This window comes from Arvicola amphibius, chromosome 8, assembly GCF_903992535.2.
Source record: "Arvicola amphibius chromosome 8, mArvAmp1.2, whole genome shotgun sequence".
NCBI classification, from domain to species: domain Eukaryota; kingdom Metazoa; phylum Chordata; class Mammalia; order Rodentia; family Cricetidae; genus Arvicola; species Arvicola amphibius.
In genome coordinates, this window is record NC_052054.1 from 55,789,049 (window position 1) to 55,806,914 (window position 17,866).

A 17,866-nucleotide genomic window follows, 5' to 3' on the forward strand; every position below is an offset into this window, starting at 1 on the left:
GACCAACTAACTTACCATCAACCACATACCTAAAGAATATGACTCTCCTTTAGCAGCCAGCAACTGCCAATAGCAGCACCCAGCTCTGGATGGGACCTACTGAACGGCCCCCATCCATGCTGTACCATTGACTAGTTTGAACCTGTGCATTTAACCACAGCTGCTCACTCATGAGATCATGAGTACAGCAGCCATGTCCTGTTCAGGGGACAGCATTTCAGAGCACTCCTCTGAACTGTCTAACATGTGATGTTCCCTGAGCCTGGAGGTAGGAGGGTTGGTGCATACTTCTGATTTAGGGACAGACACTCAGTGACTCATCTAAGTTATGTGTCTTTCCATCACTGCTACTGCAAGAAGCTTCTCTGACCAGTTTAGAGCAGCACTCATCCATAGATATAAATGTGAACATATAGAAACCAGTTCAACAGCATGGCCATTTAACAAAACAACAGTCGTGGTTTCTCAGTAGGCCAGCGGCTTCCCCAGCCAGGGATGTTTGACCAGGTTTACAGTCAGGCATGATTGTTTTCTGTAGAGCAGACCTTGGGTCTGATCAGAAAGCACTTGGTTACCCCCCCAAGAGTCACACCATTATCTCATTGTCATGAGTATGTCTTGTCTGGCAGGTCAGTATTGTGGCAAGCAGGGACCACCACTGGGTAATACTGTTGATGGTTTTTCTCCCCCAGTGGCCTGTGTAGCACCTTCCAGCACTATGAGAGCTAGCCAGCAGGGAGAAATTTCCAGGTCAGTTCCAAATTGATTTCTCTATGTCCTGCGACCAAAGTGTGTGGTGTCTTTAGCAATATGGTCTTACTATCTGGTTATGGTGGGCAACCAGGAGCAATAGCAATAATAGCCAGTGTTTTTTCGGTAGTCTCTGGGGCCTTCTTGACTTTTAACTTTCAGGAAAGTATCCCACACCTGGCACTGAAACCCTTATCTCTATCAAACCTTGAATGCTTGATCTGAATTCATTGTTATCCAACATCTTGCTCCACTTAACCTGTAACTTTGCTACAATAGTCTCATTTAAAAAACATTTTTAAAGTTTTTTTAAAAATGTGTGTGAATATTTTGCCTGTGTGTGTGTGTATATGCACCACATATATGCCTGGTGTCAATGAATGCCAGAAAAGATGTTGAATCCCCTGGGATTGGAATGATGTGGTTGTGAGCCACCTTGTGGGTGCTGTGAACTAAACCGTGATCCTCTGCAAGAGCAGCTAGTGCTTTTAACCCCTGAGCCTTATCTCTATGCCCTTAAAATATTTCCTTTTTAATGCAGTAGTTAGTCAGGGTGTGTTTCTGTATTTGGTGATTGAGTAATAAAGTTATTAACAAAGCCTTTTGTCCCTATTGGGGAATGAGGATTTGCTTTTTGAAATCTAGCTAGTTGATTTTTAAGACTGTCCGACATTCCATTTTTGAATGAGTCTGATTTCTGTGCATTTATTATGTTAACCCTTTTTCCTCAGTGGTAATCGCATCAGTGATACGGTTATTATGTGTATTTATGATTAAGCCATATCAGAAGACACTAGTGCCAGGACCATGTTTATGATCTGTATGTCTATAGTTAGCAGCAGCAGCAACAAAGACTTACTTGCTTGGGTTTTTATTTTCCAAATAGACTACAACTGAACGACCTTTCATTCAGAAGCTCTTCCGTCCTGTGGCCGCAGATGGACAGCTGCATACACTTGGAGATCTCCTCAAAGAAGTCTGTCCTTCCGCACTCACCCCTGAAGGTACTTAGCAACCACAAGACATTACTGTCATTTTCTAATCCTTTGGTTGCTGAGGTTAAATGGATATTCTATGTTGATAAATTTTATGAAGATATTTTTATTACCTTTTAAGGGAATATCTGTTGTTTTATAACATTTGTAGCAAGACAAGAAATCACTTCTCTTTGGAAAAATACAGTGCCCACCTTCTGGGGCTTTGTAAGTACTATTCTAATGAGTTTGAAAATCAATTACACATGTACATGTATTTGAGATTCTTGGCACCAAAGGTGTTTCAGATTTCTTTAAGAAGTTGAAATATTCACATACATGTAATGAATTATTTTGAGGATAGAATTACAAGCTTAAACACCAAGTTCATTTTTGCATTCACACACACACATACACCTACTTGTGTGCGCAACCTAAAGGTGATTTCCATAGTATTTTTAGCGTGCCTACATTTTTATGTGAGCTGTCACGTGTGGTCAGCTGTGGAGGTTTCCACATGTGTTGTTACATCAGTGCTAAAACCTGAGGGCGTATCAGGTTTCCACCTGAGATCTGCTCATGTATACATGTATGTGGGCATGTATGCTGGTGTCCCTGCTTTTATCAGCCAGTCATTCAGTAAGAAACTATAGTTTGCGGTCTTAGCCCTGTAATCTATTACAGTGCTCATTACTGACGACTTTTAAGGAATCCTCAGTGGTATATGACCATGTTCGTTAGGACCCTGAGCACCCTTACTCTTTCAAACCTAGAAGAATGAAGGTAGGAGGCATTAGTTATGAAAGCAATACTCCAATAGTTTCTTATGAAATAATCTAAGGAAGTGGTTTTCCTAAGAAATAGAATTAGAAATGATGGGGGTGGGGGATACCATATTAGAAGGGGTTAAGAAAGAAGGTCATGAACCACAACACAAAATTACTGAAGTCAAGATTTATTGATGTTAGAAGTTGTATGTTTTGTAAAGTCTTAGTGTGTGACTTGCCTTTCCTGAGCTCCTAGGCTACATATTACATATCAAGGTGTCTACTGTAAGCCTTGTATGTCTAGAGTGGCTAAGTGTTCCCTGACCATTAAATTACTGAATTCCTTGTATAAGTATACCCCAAAACATAGTATTTATGATAGCTACATTTGAAGTAACACTAAGCAGTTGTTTGGCCTTGGACACAGTCCCTCTTTACTGTTTTATAATTTTAACTTGCACTGAAGGCTTCCTTCCATTCAATATTTTTGATATCTCAATAACTTTTTAAAAATAAGCTTTTTAGAATTGTATAACTGCTGTCCTGACCTGCATTTAGAAATTTCCATCCCCCCAGATGTTTACTTCTACACACTTACAGCTGACCTCTTTCCTGACTATTAGCCATAAGCAACTATTGGTCTGCATTCTGTCTCTATGATTTGCCTTTTTGCCTTTTAAAAAATATTTCATATAAATAGAATCATACCATAAGTAGAGTTGCAACCTAATGTTTTTTTACTTCCATCTTTTTTTGTTTGTTTTTTGAGTCTCAGCAGCTTCTTTTTATTGGTGAGCAAAACTAAGGTGGACCAATATCAAACTCCATCTGCCTCTTTGCCTATTGATAAGCATATGCGCTATTTCCAGTTTTTCACTTTTAGGATTAACTCTGCTATGAACATTGGCATGGATCGTTCATGTATCTTAGTTAGACTGAGTGAAATGACAGAGTCCAGCAGTCAGCTTAAGTTTTCCTAAATGTGCTGGCCCATTTACAGTCCCACCTGTGTGACATAGGAAGGTTGCTGTTTCTTTACGTCATTGATCTGTGTCATGGTGATCCTGATGGTTGTGTGTTGGCATCTCACAGTGATTTTACTTTGTTCTTCCCTGATTTGAATTTTCCCACTGACGACTATACCCACTGTTTTTGTTGTTGTTGTTGTTGTTGTTTTTGTTTGGCTGTTTGGTTTTGGTTTTTCCAGACAGGCTTTCTCTGTAGCTTTAGAGCCTGTCCTGGAAACTAGCTCTTGTAGACCAGGCTGGCCTCGAACTCAAAGAGATCTGCCTGCCTCTGCCTCCCGAGTGCTAGGATTAAAGGCGTGCACCACCACCGCCCGGCTAAATGTGTATCCCAGGTTAGCCTCGAACTCGTGATCCTCTTTCAGCAAATCCTACTGGCATGTGCCACCATAACCAGCTGTTTTTGTTTGTGTAAGATTTTTGTGCTGTGTACACTGAAGGGCTACAGATGGTCTGTACCATGTACAGCTCCTGTTTCCAGGCCCTTATTATCACTTGCCAGATGCCTTTGATGAAACGTCCCCCATTTTCATGATTTTTCCATTGCTGTGTTTTGAAAAATATTTATATATTTTGGAAGAACTTTCTCTGTAGGATTGTTTCCCCAGATTTGTTGTTTGTCTTCTCATTCTCTTCTAAAGAGTAAATAATTTTAATTCTGATGGAGTCCTATTCAGTTTTTAATGGATTATGTTTAGTGTGTGTTTGTTTGTTTTTTATGTCTTCTAGTAGCTAATATATTTGTATAATTACAAAATAATGAAAGCTTATATGAAAGAACTCAGAAATTGTTCAGTCGCGGGTCCGATCTAGAGGGCATAGCTTCATTTTCTTATCTAACTAAGCTGTGTTTACTCAAGTCTTAGAAATTGGAACCTTGTTGGTTCAGGGATGATCTTACAGTGCTAGTTAGAGGATAGAAAACCTGGTGATTTTCTTCACAACCTTCTTAGGGTTTTGGAGTAGAAACTCATTTCCTCTATTTTTAAACGTGATGAGAACTGTAATTCCCACACTATCCACAGATGCTCATCTCTTTGCAATAAATGTTTCTATTTTTGAGTACTTTTTTTAAAAGACATTTTATCAAATAAGAATCAGAGAAATTTAAAATTCAGATGTTCCCTAATGTGTTCTTCATACAAACAGCCTTCGTTTCTTGACTAGGACTCACTGTAACCACACGTGGCCTATTGTGGGGCCTCGACAAGCCTCCTGTCTCTGCTTACTGAGTCCTGGTGTTTCAGGCATGCACCACCATGCCTAGCCACAATCTGTTTCCAAAAGTAAATCACCAGGTGGCATATACCTTAAATCCCTCAGAAGCAGGCAGATCTCTGAGTTCAAGACCATCCTGGTCTACAGAGTATAGCCAGAGGCTGCTTGTTCCATTCCCAGCTGCCCAGACTCAAAATAACCACACAGAAACTGTATTAATTAAATCGCTGCTTGGCATATTAGCTCTAGCTTTTTATTGGTTAGCTCTTACATCCTAAACTAGCCCATCTCAATTAATCTATGCATCAACACAAGGTTGTGGCCTACAGGTAAAGTTTCCGCGAGCCCTAGTGGAGGTCTCTGTCTCCTGTGGCAGCTACGTGGCTTCTCCCTGACTCTGCCTACTCTGTCTCTCTACCTATCTGTTTGGATTTTCTACCTGGCTTTACTCTGTTAAGCTATTGGCCAAAAGCAATTTTATTCATTAATTAATAAAAGTAACACAAATACAGAAGGTCTTTCCACACGGAGTGAGTTCTAGGACAGTCAGGAACATACAGAGAAACCCTATCTGGAAAAAAATAAATAAGTGAATTATTTTAACTTTATTTCTTCATATGACCCTATAGGGTTCTTGCTTATTGGGTGTGAAAATATCACATTAAAGTCAGTCTTCATGACAGCGGCACACTTGTCAGCATCCCAGAGTGGCTTGTGTTTGCTGCAGGATGGAAGGACTGTCCTTTAGTATGCTGACAGAGGGCAGGTACCAGGTGCTACGGATGAACAGCAGGCATCACCTCCTCAAATGGACAAGTACCGGTTCATGGGAGGAGTCAGACTTGTATGACATAAATAGTACTTATACACTGCATTAAATTACATACCATGAAACTGGTCACGTCTTTAGTCCTTAATCCTATATCTTTCTTTTGGAAAACTTTTATCTTTGCCCTTTTTGTTTCATATTTATATTTAGAAAAAATATCATTTAAAATCTGTGGGTGTACTCAGAAGCTTCAAGTCTCTGAGTGAAAAATGCACTGCAGGTTCAGGGTACCTGTCCTCTGTCAGAGTTAAGCATTTTAATACACCTGCACTCAAGCTGAAAGTGAAAGACTTGTAGTTTGGGTGTGTGTGGATAAGACCTGGCTATCATCACATGATAAAAAGAGAAAGTTCTTACAGAACCCATGTGGCACCATTGCATGCTCCTCCCTGTGATTCAGTCGTGGAGGAATTCAGTCTTATTTCATCATGACAGCAGAATGTGCTATATTATCGTGACCAGGTTGGGGTCATTAGAGTATCGCATTAAGCTACTTTGTATTCTTTTCCTTCTGATCTATAAGTGGCTAGGGAAATTAGCCAAGATAGAATGAACAGGAAACAAACCAAAGGTGAGCCCCAGGTACATGGTGTCTGTGGTTTCAGTGGAGTTAAAATGACTCAGAGATGAATACTTCTGTACTCGGCCCTAAGTCAAATATCTTCCTCTTTCAGTAAATGGCAATGTCAGTGTCAGAAACCAGTTCCAGCTAGGTGGCTAGGTGTGGCTGGTCACCTGCCACCAAACTTTCAACCTGAGTTCAAATCCCTGGGACCCACATGGTAGAAGGAGAGAACTGACTCTTAAACGTTATCTTCTGGCTCACAAAATAAATAAACTAAATGTTAATATTTAAAAATCTAAAGTTACATGCTTAATTTTTATTTAGAAGAGTATAAAAGGCCTATAGATTTTGCTGGGTCATACCTTATTTCCCAATGTTCCAGTGTAATTATTAAAGCCTGGTAATCTGCATAGTGTAAAAAACCTCCCTTCTTTTTTTATAAATTTCTTTCAAGATTTCATTAAGTAGTTCTCTGTGTTGAACTATTTTCTCCTGATACTTTATTATGCAAACAGCACAGGTGTAAAGAAAGTCTTAGTCCATGAGAGGTTAATCCTAGCATCCTATAGCTCTCCTGAGGGTTGAGCTGTTCCGTAAGCTTTCTTGTTTCCCTTTCCAGCTGCTTCCAGCTTCTGTGCACTTACTTATTCCTCAGTAGCCTTCCTTGGCAGCTATTTAACTTTTAGGCTCCGTGTGATGTCATAAATTTTATTTCTCATCATTCACTTTCTTTCTGTTGTATATGTTGTCTTGTTACTCTAAGATGCGAAAGATACAGAGTAGTGTTCTCTGAAGAAAGCTTTGGTCCAGTTGGGATGGACAGGAGCATGTACAGCTGTGGGATGATCTGGCCTGAAGATACAGTGAGTAGTACCCTCATCAGTTCTGAGGAGAGAGAAACTGAATTTTAATGGAGATGGGCAGGAGTGAAGCAGCTGGGAAGGGAAAAGGGAGACAGATCACACAGTGCACGTGCCTACCATGCCGCCTGTGCATGACGTCCTGCCCATTCTGTTTGCTGAGTTTGTCTGCCCTTTCTTTAAACATGCCTGAGATTGTCAGTAAGCTCAGAGATGTTGGAGAGTTACTAAGAAACGCAGTGAAATGGAGACTGGGGACTTGGAATATCCAATTTAGGTGATCTGTCTTCAAAATTACTTTGTTTTGTTTTGTGTGTGTGTGTGTGTGTGTGTGTGTGTGTGTGTGTGTGTGTGTGTGTGTTAGTTACTATTTATTAAACCTGGCTGGCCTGGAACTTGCTGTGTAGACCTTGCTAACCTGGAACTGCCTCTGCCTCCCAACTGCTGAGATTAAAGGTATGTGCCACCGTGTCTGGCAGTTATCTTGTTTTTAATATGCTTTATGAGAAACCATAAAAGTTAAAAGATAAAATTTAGTGAATTCCTATTTTTCCTTGTTCTGTATGGTAAATTCTTCATGATATGTGGTGTGTTGTTTCCAGACACAACAGCTGGCGGTGGGTGAAAGAAACACCAGGGGCAGATCTTTGAGGTGTTGGAGAGAATTAAAAAGTTGGTTGTTGATAGCTTAGGGTGTGTGTTGTTACTGTAGCCAAGCCACAGCTCCCAAAGAAGTTAGCAAAACTGCAGCAGGCCCTCCCCCTTTCCCTCCCCCCAGCCTAAAATGAGTTTTAAAGAATGAGGTAATGGTTTTATAACGCTGGTCATTCTCTACGTCACATTAGAATGTGAACTAATGTGTCTGTGCCCTCCTGCCATTGGATTGGGCAATCACTGAATTTTTAATAGATCCAGGTTTCTTAGTTTATGTAGTATGTTTCCTGTTACAGTCTGCTTGTAGAATGTAAATGAGACAGCTTTTTCCCATGTGAGACTTAACAGTCTTACTTTTTTCTAAGGTTTTACAATTAACCTAGTTTTTCTTTTGTAGATATATATTTTTTTAATTTATTTATTTGTATTTTATGTACATCGGTGTTTTGCCCATATGTATATCTGTATGAGGGTGTCAGACCTTCTGGAACAGGAGTTACAGACAATTCTGAGCTACCATGTTGGTGCTGAAAACTGAACCTTGATTCTGTGGAAGCAGAGAGAGTTTTTAACCACTGATCCTTCTCTCCAGCACCTGTGAATGTTTTTATAAACAAAAGGTCATGGGAAATGTATAAAGGCCAATTAGACCTTCACTTGTGGCAAGACTTCTATGCTGTTGGTTAACATTTTTAGGAATTGTCTTCTAGACAAGACTAGAAATGTCAGCAGTGTGGTTGTGGTAAGGAAGGAACTACAGCATCTCGGCAGTCACTGCTTATCATGTAGCAGGCTTGATTGTCACATAGCTGGTTAAAACATATTAAAGAGGCTCAGAAGTAGGCTGCTGGTGCTGTTGGTTCTAATGGGCTGTTTGCCATTCAGGGAGACTATCATAGTGACCCAAGTAGAAGTAGGTTACCTCCTGTCATGGGAGCCTTGTCTTCTAGTCTCTTCCAGCTGTTTGCTTTTATTGTTCTCTATTCTTGATTGTGTTTATATTTTATGGAAGAAACACTGTACAGTGGAAAGTCAAAGAGCATTTTAAATGTTGTCCCTTTATGAGCAAAGATCTACTATAATCATTGATAAGGCTCAACCTAAACTTGGTAATTACAGTTTACTTAATTTGTCATACACTATAAATTTAAATGAGCCAGATTCTTTGCCTTGATTGCTTTCCTCTCCCTCCATCCCTGTGCTCTGTCCAGCACACAGGCACTGCTGGCTAATCTTGCTGATACACAATCTCTTTAGATCTAGGTCCATTGATACATACCTTTTCTAAAATCAGAGAACTAAAATGGTTATCTTCTTTCTCTAATAAAGGAGATGATGCGATGTTGAATCCAACAAAAGATGCCTCTGATTTCCCCTCCTTATTTATTTATATCTTAATCTCGAGAAACTAAGTGACTAGCCTGACTTTCCCAAAGGTGGAAAGCATGAGCTTGTGTGCCGCCTGCTGTGTCACTGGCACTAGGAAATGAAGTGATGAAGCAAACCAGTGTCCCTGTCTTGTCACATGCTGCAGATGCTCCATTGGTCACCATGTACTCATCGATAAGCTAAAGCTCAGAGCAGTTAGAGGTTCTTGGTGATATGAGTTCAGAACCCATGGTGGTGGTAACAGAAGTAATTCTACTCATGCACACATAATGTAAAAACAGTAATAACAATATTTTTAAAGGAAATATTTTTGAAACCTCTGCTTTTTCAATTATATCTATTTCTTTTAAGTGAACAAGGCTTAATGTTTAACTTTCACCTTATTTTTTCCAATTTATACTCAGGAAGCTCTTAATCAGTTTATTTAAATTGTCTAAATAGTAACCGACTCCAGTTTCCATGATTATGGCTAAATACATGGTTTTGATTTAAATTTTGCTTTATGTCCTTCTCACCAAGAAATATAATGGTTATAAGCAAAAGTCAAGAGAAGGCACATGTTTAAAAGTTGATGAAGCTATCTAAAGAGCCAAGGCTCTAGGGTTAGCCTAGGAATAAGGTAATATATATATATATAATAGACACCTTATACACGGAAGAAAAATACATGGGCTGTGAGTGGCTCCTTAAGACCAGCACTGAGTTAGCATAGACCCGGAAGATGTTAATGGAGGCTGTAAAAAGGCTTGTGGCTCTGATAAACAGCACTTGCCTTCTGTTTGTGATCACGGGATAAAAGCCTTGTGCTCGTGCGTGTTCATTTTTACTGCTACAGCATATAGTGTGCTCTTAAGATGGAGATCTCATTCCCCAGGAAGCATTTTTGTGTAAGATTAATTGCCCTTTTAAAATCAGTGTTTGATGTATTCCTTTGCCCATATCCTGGCTTGCTTTAACCCCCTTTGACCTGACCTCACTATTACCACCGCAGCTGATCAGAACCCTACACATGATGTATGCATTTCAGACTTCAGCCTGTGCTGTCTCCTGTCAGTGAATTCGGTCGGTCAGCATCTTGTTCATGACCATAACAGAGCTTGAAGAATTAGACAGATAGAGTAAAATTGTTCAGGCTAGTTAGCAGTAATTAGAAAGCTTGTCTCTTTGTTGGCTTTAAAGTGTCTTCAGATTTATTAAATGTTTCATAGAAAATTTGTTCTTGAATCATAAAATAACTGAAAAGCTGCAGGTTAAAAGTGGCTAAAATAGATGTCAGTCCATTTGGTCTTAACTTTCTGTTCTTCTGTACGTAGAGGTGTGAAACTCAAAAGGGATTAATTAAATTGAAATTTTCTCATTAAAGGCTGTGTTTCTTTGTCGTCCTTTTCTTTAGCCTCCCCTTTTAAAACTAAGAGATTCCATTGCACTTGTCAATCAGAAAGAAACTTCAGAATATCCCTAGAAGCTGACACAGCTTGTTTTACAGACCCTAGTTACACCCTTGTTGCAGCTGACTGGGGCCTGAGGACGCAGTGGCCAGCAGGACACCATCACCTAGTGTGACCCCCCGAGCCTCTGTGTGAGGGAGGTTATAACAAAGGTTCCAGTGGGATTGTTTTTGTTTTCTTCTAGTTGAGTATTTTTATCTTTTGGTTTTTGCTTTTCAAGACAGAGTTTCACTATGTAGCCCTGGCTGTCCTGAACTCACTCTAGACCAGGCTGGCCTCAAACTCAGATTAAAGGCAGGTACTACCACCTAGCTGTTCTTATCATTTTAAAAAGAATCTTCAAATCTTTTAAATAGTATAGCCATAATATGTTAGGGCTTCTTTGACTTTTAGGTAAGGTGCTTCACTGGATTTTTATGTTGAATATATTTTATGGCTTTTGAAAATTTTTTGAACGGCCATTTAATTTGTATAATACCGAGTCTGAGGTTTTGTTGCCCTACTTTTTTTTAGCACTGACACTGCTTAGAGGCAATGTTCTTATAGACTTTCACTTGCCAATCACATAATTAAATTAAAATATAAAATATATATTTTTATATATCTTGGTGGATACTTAGTGTCAAGTTGGGAGCATAGGCCCCAGCCCCTCACATCTATTCCAGCCTGGAGGCCTGGTCTGGACTCCAAATCCCAGCAGGCCACTCCCCAGGGTATTTAAATGATCTCCCAAAAGAGGAACACGTGGTCCCTTTTCTTTCCTCCTGGTGGTCCTTTTAGCGGCCTCCCGGTCCCCCCCCCCCCCTCGGGGCCACCTGAGAGTGCAGAACCTGATATTTCTTAATTCGGCTTGTTTTGATTTGGCCTGATTGGGAATTTTGCGTCGTCAGGGAACTCGCGTTAGGAAATATTCCTAACAGTTAGTACCAAAATAATTAACTTATTACCATACCTTGCAATATATGCCTCCCCTTCTTTTGATCCCCGTTCTCTCTCTGCCTTCTCCACCTTTGTGGTCATATGTAGCCCGGCCTGGCCTAAAATTTTCTGTATGGGCCTCAACTTTTGTTTCTTCCCCGAGTTGCTGAAGTTGCCACTACCTCCAGTTTATGTAGTGTTGGGAATCGAACCAAAGCCTGTGTAGTCAGAAGCCTCTCCCATGTTATACCCCAGACTCATTTGCTCTTTTTCTTTTCTTTTCTTTTGTTATTTTTATTTTTGTTTTTATTTTTGAAACAAGGTTTTACTGTGTCACAGCCTTAGCTGTTCTAGAACTCTCTGTAGACCAGGCTGGCCTCAAACTACTCACTTAGATCCAACTGTCTCTGCTTCCTGAGTGATGGGATTAAAGGTGTGAGCCACCACCACCCAGCTGGGCTCTCTTCTTAAGTATTTCATGTAATTCTCCAAGAAGGCCTAGAGATGAGGAACTGAAGACTCACAAATTTAACTAAGGATTCAAAGCTAGTAAATGTTGATGTCTAAAGTCCAAAGGAAAGATTTTTGCTGTTCTGGTATGAAAGAGTAGGAGCATGACTAGAACTGGACGGTCCTTTAGGACTCTGGAGACCAGAGGTTTGCAGGCTGTGGCCCCTGAGTTAAGGAAGAAGCGACCTTGGGTTCAAAGCAGCAGGCAGGACTTGGGACACATCTCAGTCACACATTAGACTTCACAGCATTACCAGCTGGGCCTCCGCAGTAGCTGTGATAGTTGGATTTATGCTAGAGAACATCTGAAAACAGACATGACTGCATATTTGTTTTCTGTTAACCTCTCTCCTGCTGCTGATAGTCTATCAGAATGTGATCTGTGATTCTGTATGACACTTTCACTTCCTATATGAAGAAATCTCAAAGGAGCAAGGTCATTCATTCCCAGGGATTCAAGTGGCTGAACTCCCGGTGTGTCTGTTAGTAGTACTCATCTGCAGGATTGGTCTCTCCTTTATGTCTGATATATACTGTATGTGCATTTATATTTGTTGTGTATATATCTATATGCTGTCAACACTTTTTATACATGCATATGTGTTACTTTTGTTTTAGGCATTTGCTTTTCATTAGCAACTAATCTAGCCAATAGGATTTTGCCTGTTTTTATCCTGTTTTATATATTTTTTTGTTTCTGTGTACAGCTACCATTCTCATATAGCCAAAATGTACTTGAATATATGTTTGTTTGTAAACATGATTTTATTTTGATTTTAATGTACATGTGTGCATGTGCATATACGTGTGTGTGTGTGTGTGTGTGTGTGTGTGTGTGTGTGTTTGCATGCAATCATGGTAGGGTGATCTTGACTGAGGTTTTCTATCCTACCTGGTCCTTGTCCTGCCCAGTTCCCGCAGTCATTAAATCCTAAAGAAATCACACAGAGGTCTACATTAGTTATAAACTGATAGACCTAGTAGCTCGGGCTTATTAACTCTTATAACTTATATTAGCCCATTATTCTTGTCTATGTTAACCACGTGTCTTAGTACTTTTTTCGGTGAGGCAGTCACATCTTGCTTGCTCTGTGGCTAGATCAGGACTGCAGAATGTGTCCCCTTGCCAGAATTCTCCTGTTCTCATTGCCTTGCCTCCACTTCCTGCCTGGTCACCCTGCCTATACTTCCTGCCTGACTACTGGGCAATCAGCATTTATTTAAAATATAATTGACAGGATACAGATCATTGTCCCACAGCACTTCCCCTTCTTAAAAAAAAAAAAATGAGAACCTTTGTTTAGCTTTTCTCCTGACCATTATCCATAACAACTTGTAACCAACATTCCAAAGGAAAATATCCATAGTCCATTTTTTGGGAATGTGGGTGTAGTTTTTTCAGGCTACTTCCTGCTGGTTGGGGGCACTGATAATCTTATGGGGACCTAAAGAAAATTTAGAATCATGATCAAGTCCTGACTGGAGTATCTTATGAGGCTTGATCATCTCGGGCAGCATCTTGAATCTGCTCTGGATGTAGAACTCAGACATCTCAGCCATCTGATCCTACTGGAGATTTCTCAACTGGTCTTCCTTGATCAAACCTGATTTTTCTTAATTCAGAATGAATCCATAGCCTCTCATTTTCTGTGGAAACAAAAACAAAACCTCTTCTCCAAAGTAACATGTCTTTTGATTTCAATTTGAAGTCAAGGCATTTATAAAATATTTTTGTTTTATTAATCCAGCATCATTTATATTTAAATGTCTTTTAGCAGCTGTTGCTGCTTCGTCAGCTGTCAAGCAATTCAAAAACAACATAATAATATACAGTATCCAGACTTTCTGTGTATTTTTCATCTTTATGTGACTTTATTTTAACCTCTTTTTTATTTTTATTTTTTAATGTTTGGCTTTTTGAGACAGGGTTTCTTTGTATATCTTTGTCCTGGAACTCACTCTATAGACCAGGCTGTCCTTGAACTCACAGACCTCTGCCTGCCTCTGCCTCTCAAGTGCTGGGATTAAATGTGTGTGCCACCACACCCAACTATGCTCTTTCTTTTTTATTTTAAGGACTTTAACCTTTTTCGTTACTCTCCCAAGCTTGCACATATTTTAACACAATGTGAACTATTTAAAAGTTTTCTTCATTTTTGAATCTCTTTACTGTATATATCTCTCTCTTTTTCTGACCACGTCTTTAATTTGCTAAGCAGTATTGCTAGGATTAAAGCATGGCTTTGATGGCTGGATCCAGCCCATTCCTTAGCTTTCTGAGATTCCAGCCTCATGGCGGAGGTACCAGCCGGAGCCATGGTTATTGCCACAACGCTATGGCGTTTCAAGGTCCCTGCCACCCCAAAAAGCATGCAGTCAGCTTTTCATCAACACCATTCAAGTGTTTCATGGCAGGACCTCTCACAAAAACTGCAAGGTTTTTTGCAGCTAATGCTGAGTCAGGAAGCCTGTCTTAAATGAGAGCCCTTGCCGGCCTCTAGCAAGCAGAGCAGACCAAAGAAATTGCTGCTACCAAAAAGTCATGCTTGACGCTGTTATTTTGTATCTAGAATTACTTCCCAAGCTCTCTCAGGCTTTTAAGTAGATTTGGTCAGCCCCATGTTGGGAGCCAGGGTGATATGTACACCATGCTGGGAACCAAACCCAGGCCCTCTATTGCAAGAACAGAGCCAGTCCTTAGCCATGGGGTGGTCTCTCCAAACCATAAATATATTTTCCTTAAAAGACAACTGTTGTAAAACTATTCACTTTAAATTAGATTCTGGTTTCTACTGCATCGATACCTTACAAAGCAGTAATATATGCTTTTCAGTATTGGAACTCTAAACTCAGCTGCAGATTGAAGTGTTCCCCAGATCCCTTACTTGGAAGATTTTTTTCATCCAGCACTGTTGGAGTTGGAATTTTTGAAAGAGCTGTGGCTATGGACCTTCCCTCTTGCCTGTCTACTGTCTGGGGATATCAGATGAAGGCCCAAACAACATGCTAGTGCCTCAGTCTTCACCTTGACTGCAGAACTGTGGGAATGACTGTTTTTTAGAAATGCTAAACTCTGAGAAATGTCTAAAAGCAGCACAGCCTGAGACTGGACTGGACTAAGCCAAGCACCGGGCTGAGCACAAAAATGTTGGAACTGTTGAAGTTTATGATAGACTACCTAATAGTTTCATATCATTTTAAATTTTCCTAATTATGCAATAGTTATGTAAATATATTTGTTAGAAATTCACATCACAAATAGAAAGTTTTGACAGAATCCAAGTTTATTCTGCAAAAGTGACTTATGAATGACCGTAACTGCTTCTCTTGATTACTGTTTTAAATGTTTGCCTGATTTAAGGCCTCTTTGTGTGAGCTTTTTCTGGGGAGGTAGCTGTCTTCTGCTCATCTCAGATAGGACCAGTGACAGACCCAAGAAAGAATTACACTCAAGTCACATCATAGTGGGATGTGAGAGAGCAGTGTCTATAAATGCTCAGGTTGAGGTTTGGCTTCGTGAGCCCCTCCCCCTCTCCAAGTTGGAAAGCTAATGGGCCCAGTCTTGAACAGATCTTTCAGTAATCTTGGGTGCTGATAGTTCCAGAGGGTTACAGCCAGAGGACAGAACTCCACAGACTTCCATATACTGTTTTAGAAACTGCAATGGGGGCTGAGGAAACCTTGATGGTGAAGACCTTGCGTTGCAAGCCCAAGGCTTTAGGTTAGTCTTGTATCACCTGACCTACAAAAGGCAAAATCCCAAGTAAGAGGTATACAGAGGAGTCCTGAATCATCTGCTTTGAGTGATGTTTCCAGTTTCAAGTATAAAGTCTAGAATCTCGTTTAGAAACACAGAATGCTCATCAGACATGTTCAACTTAGCAATCTCATCAAGGGCTTCCTTTCTCTTGTTAGGGGAAAATATGAAGTCATTCGTCAGTATTATTTTTGCTGGTGTAAGTAATTGCCAAATTATCCAGCCATGTTTTGTTGTTGTCTATGGAAGCATGAATTTAGGTGAAAACATACATACATACTTGTTATTTATCTTGGACTACTTTTAGCCTTTACCTCACTAGCTCCGGCAGTTCTGCAGTCACACACTGCCCAGTGGCGGGAGTGACCATCAGACCCGGTTCTAAAGATGCTTTGTCAGCCCACCCCACCTGCAACTTTGAAACTGTACTGCATAATTACAGTATGTCAGTACCATGCTAGATGCTGGGGACGTCCATGAACACAGGAGCTCTGATTATAGTCCCAAGAGAAATCCTGCCCCCATCCCAAAGATCCTCTGTTTACAGTTGCTGATGGAGGAAAGTCAGAAAGTAAACAAAAGAATAAATACTGATGAAGTTTGGATTAATGATGCAAAAATGTTTCACATCTTTGACTTATTTTTGTTTTCTTTTTCTTTGTTTTGAGATAGGGTCTTAGTCTGTAGTCTAGACTGGCTTTAAATTCAGAGCTGTCCTCTTGACTCTTGTCTCCCACATGCTCAGGTTACAAACAAAAGCCATGCCTGATTATATCTCATATCTTCAGTTCTGATGATAGGTATGGCAGAAATAGATCTGACTTAGTTGTCTAGTTCAAGCAAAGCATTAAGATGACCCCAGTCTGAAAGCCTGAGAACCAGTATTTGCCTACCCAGCGCCTGTCATGATGTGGCAGACTTGATGCAGAGTTGGAATGGCTCGGGTGTACATGGTATGACTCAGAGTCCATCTGTTGTCTCCTGGCTTCTCAAGCACATGTGTGTCCGTGGATGGGGCACCCGCATGGATTCACTCTCATCTCAACGCTGCGCTAGGACAGTGTGGAAAAGTGAGTAGTGACTTGTAAGTTTACTGTCTCAGAAAAAGATGACTCTGGCTGAGAACCGTACACAAAAGGAACCTTCACTCTCACCACGCTTTCGTTTTTTGACTCAGTTCGAAGTAGGAGGAAATTCTGAGAATATTAAAATAACTCAAAGAAATATATAATAAGACTATTAACAGAACCATACTGGAAATGTTTTAAGATATTCTAAGAAAGATTTAATATGGTAAAACCTTGGCAATCTAGAACTTAGAAAGATGAATCATTCTAGAGAACTTAAATGTTCATCCATCTTACACCAATTCTAAAAAGTCTTCCCAGAGAGCTGGTGTGCAGTCTTCAGTGTTCTGTGTACAGCTCGATGGTTCCGACCAGTGTCCAGAAGCCAGTCATTGCATTCACTCTGTGACTACAGCTGTGTAAAAAAGTTACAGAGACCCAACAAAGATGGCTAGCAGGGCTGGAGGGATGGTTCCGCGCTTAAGAGTGCAGTGGTCCCTCAGAGGACCCCAGCTCAGATCCCAGCACCCACGTTGAAAGCTCATGGTTGCCAGTAACTCTAGACAGAGGTCCAACACCTTCATCTGGCCGCTGTGGGCACTGCACTCACCACCTACACACATTCACACTCAGACACACCTAAATTAACTAAATAAAAAAGGCCTTTAAAAAAAACGATGGCTAGGGAAATGAAAGCAATAGAGGCAGTTATTAGTTTCTGGGATTCTGAGGCAGTCAGTAGCCTTTCCTCCAAAGCTGTGCTAAACTATAACAGGGATGTGGAAAGCTTTGTTTGGTTGGGTTTAGAGTTGGTAGCATGCTTACCTGATTCTTATTTGAGCATTTGCTTTGGGCTGTAGTGTTTCTGTGTCCTCCGTGATTGCTCCCTGCCGCCCTCTTCTCTCTCTCTCTCTCTCTCTCTCTCTCTCTCTCTCTCTCTCTCTCTCTCTCTCTCTCTCTCTCTCTCTCTCTCTCTCTCTCTCTCTCTCTGTCTCTCCTCTGCTCTCTCACACAAAAGTCTCTCTCTCTCCTCGTTGCTTGCGCTGCTCCTCTCTCCTCTCTCTCCTCTCGCTCTCTCTCTCTCTCTCCTCTCTCCTCTCTCCTCTCTCCTCTCCTCTCTCCTCTCTCCTCTCTG

At 40.6% G+C, this 17,866-nt stretch overlaps 1 protein-coding gene across 5 annotated transcripts in view; it reads left to right on the top strand.

Moving 5' to 3' along the window:
- Window positions 1–17,866, top strand: part of Atg5 (autophagy related 5) — a 112,999-nt gene that overhangs the window by 93,239 nt on the left and 1,894 nt on the right. For all 5 annotated transcript variants that reach the window (XM_038340278.2, XM_038340276.2, XM_038340277.2 and 2 more), the window contains exon 7: window positions 1,637–1,754. In XM_038340278.2, coding sequence (XP_038196206.1) covers window positions 1,637–1,754 — 118 coding nt within the window. The remainder of the gene's footprint in view (window positions 1–1,636; window positions 1,755–17,866) is intronic.